Source organism: Sus scrofa, chromosome 2 (genome assembly GCF_000003025.6).
Source record: "Sus scrofa isolate TJ Tabasco breed Duroc chromosome 2, Sscrofa11.1, whole genome shotgun sequence".
In the NCBI taxonomy this organism is placed as follows: Eukaryota; Metazoa; Chordata; class Mammalia; order Artiodactyla; family Suidae; genus Sus; species Sus scrofa.
This window is the reverse complement of record NC_010444.4, coordinates 103,042,445-103,062,955: the sequence shown is the minus strand read 5'-3', so window position 1 is coordinate 103,062,955 and position 20,511 is coordinate 103,042,445. Positions and strand designations below refer to the sequence as shown.

The window sequence follows — 20,511 nt, the reverse complement described above, 5'->3', positions numbered from 1 at the left end:
CATATATCTATTCTTTTTTTCCTATATAAATTATTACAAACAAGTAGATTTCCTATGCTATACAGTAAGTTCTTGTTAATCATCTATTTTACACAGTAGTGTATATATGTCATTACCACCCTCCCCCCAATGGTAACCATAAGATTGGTTTTGAAATCTGTGTTTCTGTTTTATAAGTTCTTTTGTATCATTTTTTATTAGATTCAACATATAAGTGATATCATATGATATTTGTATTTTTGTCTGGTTTACCTCACTCTATGATAATTGCTAGGTCCATCCATGTTGCTGCAAATGGCATTATGTCATTCCTTTTTATGGCTGAGTAGTATTCCATTGTATACATGCACCACATTGCCTTTATCCAATCCTCTGCTGATGGATAGGTTTCTTCCATGTCTAAATGTAAATTTAGGTTTCTTCCATGTCTAAATGTAAATAGTGATGCAATAAACATTGGGATACATGTATCTTTCTAATAAGTACCCCTTTGACTGTTTTCTCTGGTGATAGCCTCATGTATCTTATCTTTCTAATAAGGTACCCCCTTTGACTGTTTTCTCTGTGTGCCTCAAGATATGACTACCACTCCCGATACTGATGGTAGGACACAATGGCTAAGCTTTCACACAATGCATTTCCATCCAACTTAGCATATCAAGTCAATACAGTACTTTATTTTTTTCAAGTGCCATTTTTAGAGACTGTGTTTAGAGAAGCAACTTTCTAGGTCTTCTCATCACCCTTAATTTGATCACTATTTATTCTCCCTCATGAAATCAAATGCCATGTGCTCAAGAGGAAGGAGCTTGTACCCAAAGTCAAATGTGTGAGATCAGCTTCAAGAACCATGGGTAAATTACTTCATTCTTCCACATTTCAGCGAACTGGACCTAACCAAATCTATCCTGCTTCTCTCAGTGGGACTATGGGAAAAACCAACTGAGAATATGCAAGCTTATGATAGAAAGAAATAAAAGCAGAAGGGGAACACACGGGACACAAGTGAGTAGGAAAGTAGGAGAAAATGATGGGAGAATTGGGCACCAGGCTGGACACAATTAAGCTCTGAAATCATTTCCCCAACCAATGTACCTCCACAACCGCATAACCTCCTCCCCAGATGAAAAACACTTTTATAACAAAATGGTATACCCAAGGTGCTATTTTTCTCAACAAAAATAATTACTTACTTATACTAGGTATATATATAACTATATCAGGTAGCTTACTATTGTAGCCCTTTTTATAAATGAAGAAACTAAAGCACAGAAGTGTCAAAAATATGCCCAAATGTGGCTCTAGACTCTGCTCTTACCTCTGCGCTCACGGCTTTTCAAAAGTGTCCAGGTAGAGTTTGGGCCAGTTTTTAAATGGTGCCAGTTTTCCAGACAAGTTTCAACTAACCTCACAAATAAAATTAAAGGACCTGCTTCTGCTTTCGCTAGCCACAGAGCACCAGGAAAGGAGAAACCGGATGGCCAGCCACCACACTCCAAAACACTTTCTCAGACCCATTTTCCCACAGCTTTCCCAATGCCAAACCCCCACATTTCCCCATGCATAGGTGTGGCCTACCCTAGAAACCTGATTAATTTAGATTGGAGAGTCAGAGGAACACAAGTAGCTTCAAACAGATCCCTTTGCCTTGCTAACACACCTTCTATCTCCACCCCGCCACACAACCCACAAACCAATCTCCTTTCCAGGTTCATAGGCTGGGAATGAACTCTTGCTGCCTCTTAGTTTCTTTCTGGGATAAAACAACCTAGACCTGGCCAACACATGTTTACTTAAGATATTGGACCTGCTGAGTTTTGCTCTCTTGTGAGTAAGAGCTATGGCTGCAGTGTGGTCAGATCTGAACAATATAGAAAAGAGTCTGCAGGAGGCTGCTGGGAAAGTATTGCAGACACAAATGCTCAGAGGAGAGAGGCAGATACAATAACTGAACAGAGTAAGTCAGGCAAAAGAAAAAGTTGTTCTCAAATATTTGTCTTCTACTACATTTTGTTTTTTCCACTTTGGGACAGATTTAAAGATACTTGAGCTCTATCATAAGAAAAAAAAAAGTAGGGGCAAACATGATTACAGATTGAAACTTTGTCTCAGTGTCTGAGAACTGTGGGGATTCAGACCCATATATTCCAGTTTTTAAAAGAAGTCAGAAAATCAGATTTTTATGAGCCATTTCCTGAGTTTAAGTGTCAGAAACCAATTTAGAACGTTTAAAGTAATATGCTTTTGCTTTCCCAGATTTGTTTTCTCTCTCCAGTCAGTTGGTGGTGGTCAAAGAGACGAACGATGGCAGCTAAGAACTGAGTTGTCTGTGCTAGGGTGGGACACAATTTAAGACCCTCCTCCGCCCCATCATCCCACCCCCCCAACCCTCACCCCCAACACCCCATCAAGCTGTAGGATTGGTCAGCCTCAGGCTTTCTTTCCAGCAGGGCCACTGAGGGATAAACAACAATGGACTGAATCTAACTTTTCCTTTGCTTCTCATTTCTCTCCAGTGAATGCTGAAATTAATCTGTTCATTGTTTAAACAAATGTAATTCTTGAAGGATTGCACTGAAACTGCTGTAAACAGGCGAGGAAAAACAATTGTATCTAACTGTGATTTTAAGAGTGGGCCAACAGTGACCCCAGATATGATCAGCAAGAAATACAACCAGTGAGCCCGAAAAGCAATCTCCTGACATGTGAAATTAAAAATGAGGATTATAACTACAAGTATCCATGGAAGTGAAATTATTTTCATTTTCTAAAAAAAAAAATAAATTTGGATCTTGGTTTTTTTCCATCATGACTTCAATAATTATTTTTGCATTGAAATCGTCTTTCTCAAATAACTTCGCAGTGGAAAATAACCTGGCCAATTCCACTTTACTTGAGTGATCAGACAGCATCACTAGTAATTAGACATGTGGATATCTGGACCTCCTGAGACAAGGTGTGAAAACAACATAACATCACTTATTACTAAAAAATACATAACTCCAGTCTACTTATGAGAAAACTTGAAGAAGGTTTGTAGAATAGTTAGTAGTATTGTATTATATTAAATGTCCTAGTTTAGCTAATCATACCATAGCTACCTAAGATAAAAACCTTTGAGAGGAGTTCCCGTCGTGGCGCAGTGGTTAACGAATCCGACTAGGAACCATGAGGTTGCGGGTTCGGTCCCTGCCCTTGCTCAGTGGGTTAACGATCCGGCGCTGCCATGAGCTGTGGTGTAGGTTGCAGACGTGGCTCGAATCCTGCGTTGCTGTGGCTCTAGCATAGGCCAGTGGCTACAGCTCCTATTCGACCCCTAGCCTGGGAACCTCCATATGCCACGGGAGCAGCCCAAGAAATAGCAAAAAAGACAAAAAAAAAAAAAAAAAAACCTTTGAGAAAGCTGAGTGAAGGATATATAAAAGCTCTGTGTACTGTTTTTGCAACTGTTTGTAAATATAAAATTATTTCAAAATGAAAAGTTAGAGAAGATATTATCCTGTTTTTTTATAACTTTACCCCTAAGTCTTCTTTATACAATTTTAAAGAATTTAAACCTATTACATGCTATAATAATTCAACATTGCTATTTGCTTTTATTTTTGGCTATGCTCATGGCATATAGAAATCCTGGGCCAGAGATTGAATCCATGCCGCAGCAGCAACCCAAGTTGTAGCAGTGACAACGCTGGATCCTTAACCTGCTGAGCCACAAAGGAACTCTAATATTTGCTTTTAAATGTTGAATGGTGTTTAAATGCATGAACCTCAGGAGAGGTAGCACACAGAATAGGAAAATATGAATTGTCAATGCCTGTTCTTTACTTGATTTCTGCCGGCTGAAGGAAATGGTGATCGTTTATGTTTCTAAATACTTTTTCTTCCTTTATTATGGGGATCTCCACTTCATGATTCCTTTGGGAAACTGCTCTATCCTTACTGAAAACACTGAAATAATGATGTGACTGCAAGGCACAGTAAAGCTAATACCCTTCACCCATTTTTAAATACCCATATCTGGCCAATCACAACACTAAAACTTCCTGCCCAGGGTGAATATAGTTTTGCTCTGGGACTTCATGTTGAGGATGGAAAGGATTATGTATTACATATTGTATTATAAACTAGAAAGCTGTGATGCCAGAAGTACCAGAAGTCATGTGTGTTACTCTGTGTGAAAGTCCGAGAAATGAGAGCTATAGAGATGTAGAAGCTGAGAAGTGAGGACAGAGGGGGTGAGGAGGGAACTCCATACTACTATATAAATCTCTGTCTCCTGGGCCAGTTTTATATTTCTTTTTTCATGCTTTAATAACATAAGCCAACATATTTCCCCTTTCTTGCTTAAGCCACTTTTAGTTAGAATGTAGCCCTTTATCTTTTGAAACCAAAATAATTTTGATTCAACCAAGACAAATTTTGTCTTGACAGATAAAATGTTACATGTATCAGATGATATTGTTTATACTACTACTACTTGGGACCAACCCAAGGGGAAGGAACAAATAATAGGTAAATTTCAATTAAAAATAAATTCATTCTAAAAAGGAGACATCTGAACCAGTGTCGAAGATCACTGAGGAATATTAGAAAGCAGAATAAAGATCAATGCTGAAAGATGAGATGGTCAAGAATTCTCGGTTCCAAGAATGCAAAGAAAGTAAGTTGTATGAACTAGATCAGTAGACTACCATCAATTTCAGAACAAAGTATTAAAATTTTGGTTTGTATTACTCACAAAATAAATTTTGATCAGTGACACCCGCATGACATTGAGACAGTCAGTACTATAGCCATTATATATCTGGACTTTTGCATATCATGAGACAAGGTCTTTCTGCTATCCTTTTGAACAGTCACTGGTGAGGTAAATTTGTAACTGGTTCTAAACCATAATGATTATTAAACCTATTAACTTGTAGGGAAATTTCTAGTGGCTGCCTTCTCTCCTTTAATTTAAAGCTTTTTATTAATAACCTGAATAAAGATACCAATGGGAAGCTGACTACATTTGTATATAGCATGAAGCTAGGAACAAATCAATGGATAATAAAATCAAGATTCCAAACATCTTAAGAGGCTGAAACTCAACAAGGAAAAAAATAATCTTACACTTAGTCCCCTGCTTCCATACACACAGATATAAAACATAAAAACTAAGCAAGTCAGGATAGAAATGTGACTTAATAGCAGCTCATGTGACTAGAAATTCTAGTAAACCGTTACTTCAACAACAAAAAAAATAAAGCTATCTTAGTTTTAGGCTATAGTGACAGAAGGGTAGTTTCCAAAAAGAGGTAAAATTCTTGCTCTAATCAACACAGATTTGACCATTTATACTACCTTTAATTCTGAATGCCATATTTTTTAAAGTACATGAAAAAGATCCTAGGCAGACAAAAATAACCAGGATGCAAAATTGTTAAAAAGACTGAGGATGTTTAACCTAGAGTAGAAAAAAGACAAGATAGAATAATCTGTCTTCAAAGTCAGAAGAGCTGTCACATAGAAAAGAGATTGAGAACTATCAATCTGGTGCTAAAGGATAAAATTAGCATCACTGGAGGCAGATAATGAGGGAAGATTTATGTCTTTGTAACCATGTGAGCCAACCCAGACCAAAGAATGGGCTGTTTGGGGAGACCTTGAATTACCTAACCATTTGCTAGGAATATTCCTGAGGAGTGTCCTGTAGCTAGGGAGCTGTTAATTAGAACAATGCTTCTCAAACTTTAATTGTATATGAATCAACATGGACTTAGAAAAGCTGATTCTGATTCAGTAGTTTTGTGATGGGGCCTGAGAAACTGAATTTCTAACAAGCTCTAAGTGATGCCTATCATGTGGTATACGTACAACACCTTGAGAAGCAAGGAACCAGATAACTGTTAAGACTGCTTTTCAATAGTTGAGGTCTATCATTTTCATAGAAAAATACACTTCAGGAACAGAGAAAGCATTTATATGCTGTGTTTTCCATATGAAAATGGCAGTGTTTGAGAGCACAGAGGAAGCAGGAACATGGCCTGAGAAAAAAGCAACCATATCTCAAAACTTACTCAGTAAATGCGTATCTTAAAAGAACTTGTGCTAAAGAAATAAAAATTGCTAATATTTGTATATGACTACTTTTAATTATCTACTTTCATTAGAAGTGACCAATCATATTCAATAATTAGAATAGCACTCATTTCCTCAATTTTAATAATGCAATTCGATATTAAATTCAAGACTTTAAGTGTTTGCCTAGTTCAATCAACTACAGTCCTTCATAATTATTCATCCACGCCAGAGCCTTTCAGCACACAGACTTTGCTTTATTATTCTCTTATCTCCATTTCTATAGATTACAGCTTCCCCAACTAGTGGAATTATAGATGTCCCTCCAAGATATTTAGTTCTCTCATCCTTTGAGAAAGCCATGGAAGCAGCTTGATCCTGGGATCCTAGGGAAAAGACCCAACCAGACTGGCTATTAGCCAATCATGATTAGTTAGTGATACCTAGCACTCTTTGATCTGACCTCAAGGCAGCAAGTTCAACCAAGCCAAATGTCTATCACCTTGACATATGTTTCAGCAACGTGCAGCAGGCATGACCCTTTTCATCATAGGAGAAGGATTTGTGGGTATGATGGAGAAGTTCATGTCCTAAGTACTTAATTAGCACAGCGTACCCACCCATATTTGGCCATGGGAGGACAGACAATGAAAAAGCAAGGCTGTTGGAAGATGTATCTTTACCTGATGGCCCCAATATCAGTCTTCCCATATATTAAACATTTTTTATCCATTTGTGGCAAAGAAGTTGCATAGTAACAGCTCTAGAAAATATGCGTATTTTTCAACTTAGACCTTCAACATGATTTTGTAATACTAGACACATAAAATTTAGGTAAATTCTAAATCTATAGCATCCTATGAAATTTCAATGGTAAATTTGGCAAGGAACTAAGAGAGTTACTAAATTTAAAATCAAATGTTTCGGAGTTCCCCCTTGTGGCTCAATGGTTAAAATCCAACTAGGAACCATGAGGTTGCAGGTTTGATCCCCGGCCTTGCTCAGTGGGTTAAAAATCCGGCGTTGCCGTGAACTGTGGTGTGGGTTGCAAACGCAGCTCGGATCCCGCATTGCTGTGGCTCTGGTGTAGGCCGGCAGCTACAGCTCTGACTGGACCCCTAGCCTGGGAACCTCCACATGCCGCAGAAGCGGCCCAAGAAATGGCAAAAACACACACACAAAAAGAATTCGAAGACTGACATTCAAATGTTCTGATTACAAATGGTATATAAAATGATGCAACTGACAAGGGCTTAAATTCTAGAATATACAAGCAACTTATACAACTCAACAGGAAAAAAGCCAACAATCCAATTGAAAAATGGGCAAAAGACCTGAATAGACATTTTTCCGAGGAAAAAGATAGCCAACAAACACATGAAAAAATGCTTAACATCCCTGATTATTAGAGAAATGCAAATAAAACTACCATGAGAAGAGTTCCTGTTGTGGTGCAGTGGAAGTGAACCTGACTAGGAACGATGAGGTTGTGGGTTCGATCCCTGGCCTTGCTCAGTGGGTTAAGGATCCAGTGCTGCCGTGAGCTGTGGCGTAGGTTGCAGACATGGCCCGGATCCTGCGTTGCTGTGGCTGTGGCATAGGCTGGCGGCTACAGCTCCAATTAGACCCTTAGCCTGGGAACCTCCATATGCTACAGGAGCAGCTCTAGAATAGATTAAAAAAAAAAAAAAAACCTACCATGAGATACCACCTCACACCAGTTGGAATGGCCATGATTAAGTCCACAAATAACAAATGCTGGAGGGGGTGTAAGAAAAGGGAAACCCTCCTGCACTGTTGGTGGGAATGTAAGCTGGTACAACCACTATGGAGAACAGTATGGAGGTACCTTAGAAATCTGTATATAGAACTACCATATGACCCAGAAACCCCACTCCTGGGCATACATCCAAACAAAACTTTCCTTAAAAAGTCACATGCACCTGCATGTTCATTGCAGGACTATACACAATAGCCAAGACATGGAAACAACCCAAATGTCCAAGGACAGATGATTGGATTAGGAAGATGTGGTATACAGACACAATGGAATACTACTCAGCCATAAAAAAGAACAACATAATGCCTTTTGCAGCAACATGGATGGAACTAGAGACTCTCATCCTGAGTGAAGTAAGTCAGAAAGAGAAAGACAAATACCATATGATATCACATATCTAGAATCTAATACAGGGCACAAATGAAACTTTTCACATAAAAGAAAATCATGGGCTGGGAGAATAGACTTATGGTTGCCAAGGGGGACAGGGAAGGAGTGGGGTGGGCTGGGAGCTTGGGGTTAGTGGATGCACACTATTGCCTTTGGAATGGATTAGCAATGAGATCATGCTGTGTAGCTCTGGGAACTATGTCTAGTCACTTATGATGGCGCATGATAATGTGAGAAAATAGAATGTGTACATGTATATGTAACTGGGTCACCATGCTGTATAGCAGAAAAAAATTGTACTGGGGGAATAAAAAATAAAATTAAATTAAAAAAAGAAATGGTATATAGACATTCAAGCATAAAACCTGAGATTAAAAGCTATCTTGATGGAAGTATGTTCATAGCTCTCAATTTAATATTATCTATATTCAATTTTAATATATTTATCTAAGTTTGAGGTTTTTTTTTTTTTTGTCCTTTTGCCTTTTCTAGGGCCACTCCCATGGCATATGGAGGTTCCCAGACTAGGGGTCTAATCGGAGCTGTAGCTGCTGGCCATGCCAGGGCCACAGCAACACGGGATCCAAGTCGTGTCTACTACCTATACCACAGCTCACAGCAATGCTGGATCCTTAACTCCCTGAGCGAGGCCAGGGATTGAACTCACAACCTCATGGTTTCCAGTCAGATTTGTTAACCACTGAGCCTTGATGGGAATGCCTATCTGGGTTTTATATTTTATTTTTGTCAAAATTGTATCATATAAAGAAAATGTAACGGATATCTTTACCAAGTCCCATACAGATATTTCCAAATTGGCCCTGGTTTACCCTAGTGTGTCAGACAAATATTGTTACTTTCTATTTAGAGAAACACTGCTATAGGTAGACCTCCCTATATAACATGTTCTGTTACCAAATATTTTCTAGTATAATTATAGAGTAAGTACATATTTGTTTTAGTTAATAGTTACTATTACCCAAAGGAAATAGTTAAGTCTACATAACAACTGGAAAATGTTAAACCTAAGTTATTTCTTTACTCCTTCTCTTATGCTCTTGAAAATACTAGAATATTATTCTGGAGGGCTAGAAATGCTCTTTTTCTTGACTTGAATGGTTGGTTACACAGTGTTCACGTTGTGACAAATCATTAAGCACATGGTTTTGTGCACTTTAGTGCACATACTTTATTTTATACTAACAAAAGTTTTAAAATTTTTATTTTCCAAGACCAAAAAATATGGTAATCTATAGATCTCTGGACATACTCTTACTGCCTGTTCGTAATAACCTTGCTCTTATTATTCTCCAAGAAAATTTAATAAATGATTAGCTCTCTTACTAGGTAGCCAGGAGCAGTCATGAAAGGCATGACTTACTTGATAATTCATAATAGAAACATAGTCCTCTTCGGTTTCTGAATTATCCTGTTTTCCATATAAATTAATCAGATGAATAAAATGCTGTTAAGACCAATTTAAGGGTGATAATTGTATCTTCTAATTCATGATCAGAAATATGACACTGATAGGCCTGGAGGTTGTTACTATGATCCACATAGCAGGATAGAGCTAACCCTTGATATGACAAAGTGAAGATGGATTCTACATCTGTTAGCACCCCTAGCCTTAGCAAACATTCATTTCTTCTGCATTCCAGAAATTGTGGCAAATAGGGCCTTTTGGATAAAATTCATATAATTCAGAATAAATTATTGATATATATTTTTCTCACAGTAAAAATATATATAATAAAATAACAATAATAAAGATAATATATATTGTTTGGAAGGGGATATTATCTTTTTACTGTGAGAATTTAGTTTGTACTACTAAGCGTATCAACCAAATATTTATGCCAGGTGTGTATGTACAGTGCTCAATTTAAGACAAATGCTTCATTAATGAGACACTGGCCTCATTGCTAACACTCTGCCAAACTGATTTACTTGAACAATAATAAGAAAGGGCAAACATGTTCCTGCTCTAACCATTCCTACCATTATTAAACATTTTACACAAGTTTCCTTTGCTTTGGTAGCACACTATTGGCATCTGTCTGCTGTGAGAATGAAATACCCTAGAGAGGTTGAGGCCACAATTCAGGCTTAAGCATGAAGGGAAAAGACAGTTCACCCAGACATCAACACTCAATACATGTGAATTTATAGAGCCAACAGAAGAACTATCAATATGAGCCCATTTTACAGCATCTCATGAGAGTTATGCACATTAATGTAATAGACTTAATTGCATCACATGGCTTATTCATGTTGGCATTTGTTTTTGGTATGAACATTTATGTTTAAAGAAGTTATTAAGCTATTCACATTTCTGCAAACATGAAGGCAATTGAAGAATTAGCACTATTCAGCCTCATCCTCCACCAAGCCTTCATCTGATTTGCTTCCTGTCAGTAATTATTTCTTGCTTCCTTTCTCCACAAGCCCATATGCTTTCTTCCCACTCTTACCCCTTGCCTTCTTTCTCTAGAATAGACTGCGCCCTCCGGCGGCTGGGAGTTTAAAAGAAGGGGCGGGGGCGAGGAAAAAAAAATCTTTCGCAGACAAGGCTCTCAGTTTTACTTTTGATCTGAATCCATCACGTTCCTGCGAGCTGTGACGCAAACCGTCACGATCATGAGCTAATCATACTTCTTCCCTGCAGTCGAGTTTCTATTTTTCTATTTTAAAAAATGGAAAGGCACTGGTCAAAAGAGAGACAGTTTGGTTCTAGCCAGTTGCAGAAGGGCGGCGCAGTTATTAGAACTCACAAAGGCAGTTCTGCAGTAAGTGCGTATGGAGCTGTCCATTCCTCAGTGCTGAATACTACACCTTCCAGCATTTCCCGCCAGGTTCAACCCCTCAGGATTAGAATAGGCTGACAAAGGACACTGAACCCATTTCCCTTTCCTGGGGTGTGGGGGGAGGATCATTTAGATATCTGCTTGTTCTCTTCCCACGGGAAAACCTTCTTCCACAGAAAGAAACTGAATTTTATGGGAAAGTAACAGCATAGCTTCAGTTCAACACCAAAGGAAGAATGGAAGGAAGAAGGAAGAATGGAAAAGTTCAGAGTTAAGGAAACCTGCTCTTTCTCTCCCTAAGTCACTCATCAGCATTTGGGTCCCTACATACACTTCTTTGCTGATGAATAAAGAAAATAATTTTCTGTTTAAAAATCATATGAATAAAAAAAATTAAAAATCGCGTGTTAATTTTTTTTTCTGATAAGCACTGTAAAGGGGGTGATAGTGGGTTCTGCAATACCTGGGATAAAATTTTAGGTATTGTTTAACTGAGGTTGAGAAAGGACATACACTAGTTTGAATGATTAATACGCATTTTTAAAAGTATTACTTCAACATTGTCTTCCAGACATGCTCATTTTCCTAGGCAATTTCGGTCAGAATCTAGGCAGAAGAAGCTTCCCTCTTTATCTCTGCCCTCCCAGGCTCTGTCCGACTTGAAAGACTTATTAAAAGCCCTGTTCTTCGTAGCAGATGCCAATATTCACGGGGCGTTTTAAGAATCCTCCTTCCCTCCCCCCACACAGGAAATAATCAAGTAAAAGATAAAGAAAACAGAGAGAAGGGAAGGAAAGTGGGCTGCACTCCCAAGCTTTGTTTTTTGGTAGTTATACGGAGCACCTCTCTTTGAGAAGTGAAGGTGTTTCTCACCGCTACAGAATTTACAGTCAGACTGGGAGAAGACTTAACCAATACCGGCAACCGTTTCCTTTTCTTAATCCCTCCCTGCTTATTTTAGCCGCTTCTCCACCCCGCCGGGAATACCATCCAGATCTTAGTTCAGGTAGATCTGACGTCAAGAGATGGCTTTCGTCGATTTGACGTGTAAACACTCATTTCCATTCCGACTCGGAAGGGCTGGGGCTCCACTCAGCCGGGAGACCGAAGCGCTGCACTGAGCGCTCGCCGCCGCCCAGCCTCTCCTGCGCTTCTCTATCTTTCTCTATCTCGTCTCGGAACAACCGGGAGAGAGAAGTGGTTCAGAGCCCGGGGTCGGAAGGGGCAATTCTTTCTGGCTTTTCTACCTTGCTTCTTGTCCCCCCTCTCCTTTCCAATTGTATGCGGGCGAGTGTGAGAGCCATGGAGCGAAGAGCCTGGACTCTGCAGTGTACTGCTTTCACTCTCTTTTGCGCTTGGTGTGCATTAAACAGTGTAAAAGCGAAGAGGCAGTTTGTGAATGAATGGGCAGCGGAGATCCCCGGGGGACCAGAGGCAGCCTCGGCCATAGCGGAGGAGCTAGGCTATGACCTTTTGGGTCAGGTAAGAGTTCGCACTTTTAAGAAACTTTCAGGGGCCCAAGGGGACTGGCGGGACTGGAATGTTATCTCCCAAGTGGGAGTCCCAGGTTGCACTCTCTTGAGCCCAGTGGCAAAGAGCAGGAGCTTCTCCAGCTCTCGCCCCTGGCGCGAGCTTGGAGAGAGAAGGCTTGCATTATTTATTGTTTGGGCTGGGCGCAGCCAGGCAGAACCAAGCTGCTGCAGCTGGGTAGAGCTTATTCTTGCTGTTTGTTGTCCACTCTGGAAATGAAATCCGTTCCCGCGCAGTTTGGAAAAAATCCCTCCACGCTTGTTCACAGAACTTGAGATGCACGCAAGCTCTTACCAACCAAGTATTCCTCGGGAGATGCAGTGCGCTCTGTCCCTTGGGACTCAGTGGGGCTGCGTCAGGAGCCGACTGTTTCCTTCTTTTCAATATGGCAGCATCAGATCCAAGTCCCGATTCTAGGGGGCTAAGCAAGCTTGGAGTTATTCACAGAAGCCCTTGAGGATATGCCCAGAGCGTTGGGAATGTGCCAGAGGCCAGGACTCATTACCCACGGGCTGGGTGGACCGCGGAGTGGACTGGGAAGCCAGTGGGAGAAGAGGAGGGTGAAATACAGGGACCCAACTCTCTGTGCCTCTACCAGGAGCTCCGGAATCTCACTGGGAACTTGCAAAGTCCGAGCTTAACAACTTTGATTGGTCAGTTCCCCTGAAGGTTCAAGATGCCGAAGTGATGGGAAAGGATTTCTTTCTTTCTGGTTCCTCAGCCAAATGCGTAATTGCTTTCTGGGGGTTTCAGCTTATGAAGGAAACTGTTGCCCATCCAAGTGAGGACTGGGTTAACAGATAGCTGTGGGGCAAGAGAGGGGGAGGGGCATTGAGGCTTTAGGAAGGGGTCTGCTGAGCTTTGTGATTTCACATGAACCCGAGGGCATGTGAGTTTTAAGCTTTCCTTTTCCTTGGCTTAGAATCTAGCCCGTCGTTCTTTGCCTAGTAAATTGTTGTGCACTGAAACGGGGGGTGGGGGGTTAGTTGTAAAACATTTTGGCGCGTTTTTTCTAGAGGTGGTGGTAGAGATGCAGCTACAGTCACGGATGAGTAATCGGCGTGGGCGTTGGCGATTCCATAGATCAATCCGCTGGGGAATGCGCCTTTCCTTGCCAGAGGCTTCATTCTCCAAATTTATGAGCCAAACTGTCTGAAATGCCCAGCAGGAAAGTCAATACACGAATTAACTTCTCTTCTCTGTGTCCCAAGAGGAGACCAAGACTTTTGCTTTTACCCAGTCCTTGTTCTATGCCAGATTCGGCATTAGGAGCTGAAGAATAATAGGGTAATAGTCAAAAAAAAGAAACTTGCAAGGAATCAAGACCCAAGAGATTGGTTTAGTTACAAATGACTGCAATTGACATAATTGGTGTAGTAACAGAAGCTGTTTCTGGAGTCTCCATACTTGCTGATTGAAGAATTGAAAATGGAAGGGATTGGGGAGGGGTGAAAGAACACAGCCCAGGGAGGAAACGTTTGCACAGAGTTTAGGAAGAAGAGTCAAAGGTTGCCATGGGAGCATGATGAGATTGAGGAAGCCACTCTAGGCACAGAAAACAGCTTGTGGGAAACCAGGGAGATACAAAGAAGGCAGCTTATTGGTAAGTCCAGAAACTTCAAGGAATTGTTGGGATCTAAAGAGTGAGTGGTGACATTGCCCTTGTGGGTACCCTGAACATCATGGAAATCTCACCTGGCTGTGAGGGCAAAAACAAAAAAAAAAAAAACAACAAAAAAACAAAAAAACCAAACAAACAAAAAAACCTGGTGACTTAATCTTTGGGGCAGCTAAATAGCATTGTTAACTGTGTGGAAGGAGATTGGAGGAAAGAGCAAAAAATAAATCCCTCTTTCTTTTCTCACATATTAGCCCCCAGACATATCCATACATGGACCATTCATTATGGTAATTGTCTTTTAAAAATCTCAAGTCCCAATAAATAAATTATAAATAAATAACAATAAATCAGTATTCTTGGTATTATCTTTTAGGAAGGGATGGCATAGTCACAAGAGGCTTTAGAATAGAGTGAGAAAATTCCTTTTTATATTTACATATGATTTACATATGCACATTTCCAGTTTAAATGGCATAAATAACAAATTTTTAAAAATAATTATTTGTAAAAGACTGAAGGTACTTTTATGGTTCTGCTTAGTCCTCCCTTTGTTTACACTTAACTTAGCATCACAAACCTGATGCTTAACATCACTATCCTTAAGGCTTCAAGATAAAGCTAGGATGGTGCATAGGGGTTGGGGTGGAGGGGTCCATCAGAAGCAAAACCATTGCTGATCTTTTCATGTGGCTACTGTTCTCTCTCCCCAGCTCCACCTATAGCTCATAGCAGATTCATTCCCCGAGGTTCAGTCTTGAAGCAGGGCCTAAGCATCTCCATTAAAAAGTCTCTGGATGATGAGAACCACCGATTTAAAGAATATAATTCTTCTGAAATAACCCATTGTCAATTGTCTCAATTAAAAAAAAATACAGGGCAGCTAGAGTACTTTGTAGATTCAAATTAAATATTGTTTTGAATAAAGGGAAACTAGCTTAAAAGAATAACAATGTTCATTATCCTTAATGATGTAAAGAGTTCTGAATGGACCAAATGTACTGATAGTCACCCAGAGAAGCTTACACACTCTAAGGTGGAACACTTGTCTAAATGCGGCATGCTGGATTTTTCCTCAAAGCTCTGGCCTATGGGAAGTCAAATGGTCACTAATAGCAGCTTATAACAATTATCACTATAGATTCAATGGCTGTATTTTATAACAACAGCAAATTGTCCTAGCCGAATGGGACATTGCCTTTATAGTGCCAGATTTCCTTTCCACAAATTAATGTTCTCTGATGGAACAAATTTGACAAAATGAGTAATTTTTTTAGAAATGTCTACACAATAATATCACCTAGAAAAACAAATGCAGTTCCTCTGAAATGTGTGAAACAGAAGTATCACCAGCTTTCAAGTATGCTGTGAGCTCAAGTAATAATATTGTGAGGTTCATCTCACTCAACACACTGAGAAGAGAGGAAAGCCTTCTATCAGTGCCTTCCTAGAGAAGAAAAAAGTTAACTTCAAATATGGGGAATGGGTTTAACAAAAGTTGCCTGCCTCTGTTAGATGGATTTCAATCTAACTCACATATACTTATTCTAGAAAGAGGATTTTTATTTTAATTTTTTCTCTTATAGATAGGATCACTTGAAAATCACTACTTATTCAAACATAAAAGCCATCCTCGAAGATCTCGAAGGAGTGCCCTTCATATCACTAAGAGATTATCTGATGATGACCGTGTAAGTGTTTTGCATTTGTCTTCAAACCAGTAACCTGATTTACCTGCTTTCTTTATGATTGCCAACAAGAGCAAAAGCACTTCAAATTTGATTCTTTTTTATTGTAATCACAATAATTTGTCTGTAGTGTTTCCAGAGGGTTATATTTGCACATAAAAATAACTGGATTGGATGGAATTGGTTGACTAAATTTTTATATATAAACATATAATGTAGATGAAATATATATTATATGCATAAAATGTTAGATCACAAATCCAGTCTGTGAGCATGAATATAAGTACTGAGAATCAAGTAGCAGCACTAATGAAAATGTTTGACAATACATTTAATCGATAGCATTTTATTATATGCCTGTTATGTACCAAGCACTTTGATGTTCATTGTGGGGATGCCAAAGAAATATAATATATAAACCCTGCTTTTAATAGCATTCAGGGTAACTAAAAAAAAAAAAATCTGCCATTTATATCTTATTTGGTTATATGGAAACTAATATTTTGGAGGGAGCTTTAAATCCATGTCTTCATGAGGTAATGTTTCCATAAGTATTATAATGTCTTACCCAAAACATTCCATTTCTTTTTGTCCTGATAGGTATAATATTCAATAATCAGGCAATAGGAAGAAATATCTAAAATAAACATAGGTAAATTTCAGGGCCAATTTCATGCATATCTAATATACCTACTGATCTTTGAAATCTGTTTTCAAGGTCAGCAAACATATCCATAGAAATGTTGATTTGAAATAGAAATGTGAAGTATTGGATTTTGCATATACAATGCTGCCTTTGCTCAAGAATGTGCCATACTGGTGGAAATTTGTCCTGGCTGGCTTGATATCTGTATACATGATTTCTGTTGACTAGGATACTCTGGAGAATTATGGACCCTTTGTGAGAGATAAAATACATCCTTTCAACTTTCCCAAAAGAAAAGTGTAAGTGACAGAAAGGTGCTAGAACTGTTGAAACTACATGGAATTCATGAACCCTGTAAAAAATTTGCTATTATATTTGTTGTGCAACTGATAGAATTTTAAAAGAAGAAGAAGAAAAAGAAGACAAATTATGAGGGTGGGGAAGGACTCGGCCTGGGTTACCAGTATTCAAACATGAAAGAAGTAATGACACCCACACCAGGAATGTGAATCAGGACCATGGACAGAGACCAGCTGCTCACATAACACCAATTGCTGGCTTTTACTCAAGTTGAAGGCTAGATGTGAAGACCAAATCAGAGGCCCTGAACATTACTTTATACATTTCTTGTCCAGTGAAATCTTCCTTTTGCTGTCCCAAGGCAGATGGTTAAATGTATGTGGGCTCTGAAAGTAGGACAACCTCCAGCATTCTGGCTAGGCATAGTCCTTCACAAAACAAGAGGTATTTCCTTGTCTGCCTAAATGCATGCCTGACATTACTGCACAAGGAAGTCAAACTGACCTCCCTTCCAATCTTCATAGGAGAAGACTGGATAGAATGGAGCAGACCTAACTGGTATTATTACTCAGAGTATCTCATATAATGAACAGATGGCCCAGTTTTATTCTTTAGACATTTCCTTAATAGTTGATTTGGGGGATGTGTGTACAACTGAATCACTTTGTTGTACAGCAGAAATTATTACAACTGTAAATAAACTATACTTCAATAAAACTTTTAAAAAAGTTAAAAATGTAGGAATTCCCATTGTGGCTCAGCAGTAACAAACCTGACTAGTATCCATGAGGATGCGGGTTTGATCCTGAGCCTCACTCAGTGGATTAAGGATCTGGCTATGAGCTGTGATATAGGTCACAGACACAGCTAGGATCCTTTGCTGCTGTGGCTGTGGTATAGGCCAGCGGCTGCAGCTTCTATTTAAACCCTAGCCTGGGAACTTCCATATGCTGCAGGTGTGGCCCTAAAAAAAAAGCCAAAAAAATTTTTTTTAATTTAAAAAATAGTTGATTTGGGGAAAATCTCAAAACATAATGAAGAACTAAGAATTTACTCTCCAGCATAATGTCATTAAAAAAAAGAGTCTATATGATCCTATAAAAAGTTATCCCCAGAATAATTTTATTTCAGGGAAAATCCTAGAACCTATCGAATCTTGCAGAAAAAAGTGGGACTAGATAATTTTTAATGTCCTTTTCAAATCAAAAGAATTATTTACAATTAAGTACATGATACCTATTATATACATAATGGAAGGACACCACCAATTTGTTCTGTTCCATTTGGTCTGCTCTTATAGAGATTAATACGGGATTTGGAGTTAATGACATTAATCATAACACTATTTCCAACAACTGGATATTTATCTGATCAGATGGCAGAGTGCCTCTTCTTATCTTCCATTTTTAAAAAATGCTTTTGATTTTCATTTTATTGCTCTTTTTTATAGGATAATATTCTTTCAAATTAGCCTTCTGAAATACAGCAATAAGCTATCTTTATAAGTCTGTTAATGAAATCTCCAACTGTAAGTGACTTTTGCCCTCAAAGATTAGTACTCGTTCCCTAGCAGCCAGCTCCCAAAGACCAACTCAGATGGCAGGCAGTATATTCCCAGCACTGAGGTATTTTGAGCCAAAACAATTAAGCTTGAAAACACAGGCACTTTAAAAATAAATTATAGTGACTAATTTCTAGCTCTCAAGTCCCTCCCAATGTTTCTAATAGATTTGCAATATATTTTCTAATTGAAAATTCAGGACAGTCTTAGTGGATGGTTTTATCCTTTAGTTGCAAATTATTTTTCAGTTTTTATTTTTGGTTCTGACTCATTAGTATTCTCACATTAACAATATCCTATCACACACTGGTCTATCATCATGTATACAAAAGAGAGGACAAGTTTTGGATAGGAAAGAGTTATGTTGCCCAGCAAAATAAGAGCATGGTATTATCTCATAATAAATATAACCACAAGGCAGCCCCTTACCCTCTTAGGGCCTCAAGTATAATAGGATTATGCCATAAATGTGGGGAAGGTAATTTTTGTATTGTCAGATCTCTTTGCATAATACATGAAACTAAATTAATGGTAAGTGTGCATGGTCAGTAGTGCTCATTCATCACCCTGGATCTGTTTCTCATGTTAAATATGCTTAAGCAGGAGGCTGAAGTACAGGGGAACCAGAATTTCAAATCTGCAAAGACACAGAACCTTTTCTGTCTTTTGTCACATTTTCGATTTCTATTTTTGTGTATAAAGAAAGAGAGATTAAGCTGTAAGAGCACCATAACAGCAGTCTCTAGGATCTCTTAGCTTGTTGACTCATCCCATGAAAATGGACAAATTTTCAGCTACAGAACCCTGGAACCTCAATATAAAAATGGGTCCATTTGCTGATGAAAGCAGGCTGAACTTTTACTTCCACTGTAATCACAGTGTAAATAATTTGAGGAATCATCACTTCACTGACCACTTCTCCTCCCCCTAAAGGTACACTTTACTATAATAGAGGAAATGCTCATCTCCTCAGTGGGCAATCCCTTCATCTCACTGAGCTGTCAGTTTGATCTGCAGTCAAACGACAACACTGTGGAGCAGCCTGAACTCTGATGGACAGGGTACTGGAGCTAGTTAAAGGGAAGATGATTACACTAGAGGTGGCTATTTGACTGTTGATTTTCTTGCTATAAAACTCCTTGTAGGTGATATGGGCTGAACAACAGTATGAAAAAGAGAGAAGTAAACGTTCACTTCTAAGAGACTCAGCACTAAATCTCTTTAATGATCCGATGTGGAATCAGCAATGGTACTTGGTAAGTACCTACAGAATAACTGTGCAGGACCTGGGTTATTTATTATGACTGCACAATTGATTTTTTTTAAATGATGGATAATTCAGCAGAGAGATGTATTACCTGGAGATTAGGGTTGATGGGCCCTCCCATCATTTGAATCTTCCATTTTACTAGGTGAGAATGTCTGAAATACAGATCTTTAGTTACTATGTGAGGAAGGGTTGTTGCTTTCTTATCTTCTTAAATTTATCTGGAATAAATACAGAAGAATCATGTCTTGCAAGTGAGAGTTTCCAAAACAGTACTCATGGCAAAAATCACATTTTATCAAAGTTACTTTTGAGAACACTTTAAATTACCCAAAGACTACAGTGAACATAATTCAGTATTTATAGCCAAGTGGTAATTCTTATGTGCTTCCAGGTAAGAATTTCTGATCTAGGCTTTAGGAAGAACACAAAGAAAGGCAAAATGCAGCTAGCTGCAAGTGTCTAGACTTGCAAACCATTGTACCTTTAAGATAGTTACCAAGTCCTTATTGGAATGCAGGCATCAAGTGGAGAAATTCTAAGTGTTCCTGCTTGCCGGTAGAGTGCTCTCCTTCTGTTTTAATATTAAGCCTCTACTGTAGTAATACACGTTAATAGGAGTATTTGTTGCTGAGAATAATGTAAAAGATAAACTTTCATGACAACCATAACCTAAGGCTTAGACATCCTTGTTGCACAGTGAATGGGAAAAGGGATCAATTCCTCTTGAAATATTAACCTAAGCAGTACTTGCTCAATGTAGCAGAAGAGACTCACTAGCTAACACTGGTCCATTACTATGTGACAAACACTATTCTAAATGTTTGACATGAATTAACTTAGTTCTCATGCAACATTTTGTTG

The 20,511-nt window shown here is 38.8% G+C and overlaps 1 protein-coding gene and 1 long non-coding RNA gene across 2 annotated transcripts in view; one reads left to right on the top strand and one right to left on the bottom strand.

Annotated features, from left to right (window-relative positions):
* Positions 1 to 20,511, bottom strand: part of LOC106508433 — a 661,471-nt gene that overhangs the window by 190,103 nt on the left and 450,857 nt on the right. The window lies entirely within an intron of this gene.
* The window catches only part of PCSK1 (proprotein convertase subtilisin/kexin type 1), a gene marked incomplete at its 5' end in the record, with an annotated part of 45,914 nt that continues 37,651 nt past the window's right edge, over positions 12,249 to 20,511 (top strand). Inside the window, 3 exon segments of the mRNA NM_214038.1 lie at positions 12,249 to 12,519; positions 15,772 to 15,876; positions 19,526 to 19,636. Of these exon segments, the coding sequence (NP_999203.1) occupies positions 12,340 to 12,519; positions 15,772 to 15,876; positions 19,526 to 19,636 (396 nt within the window).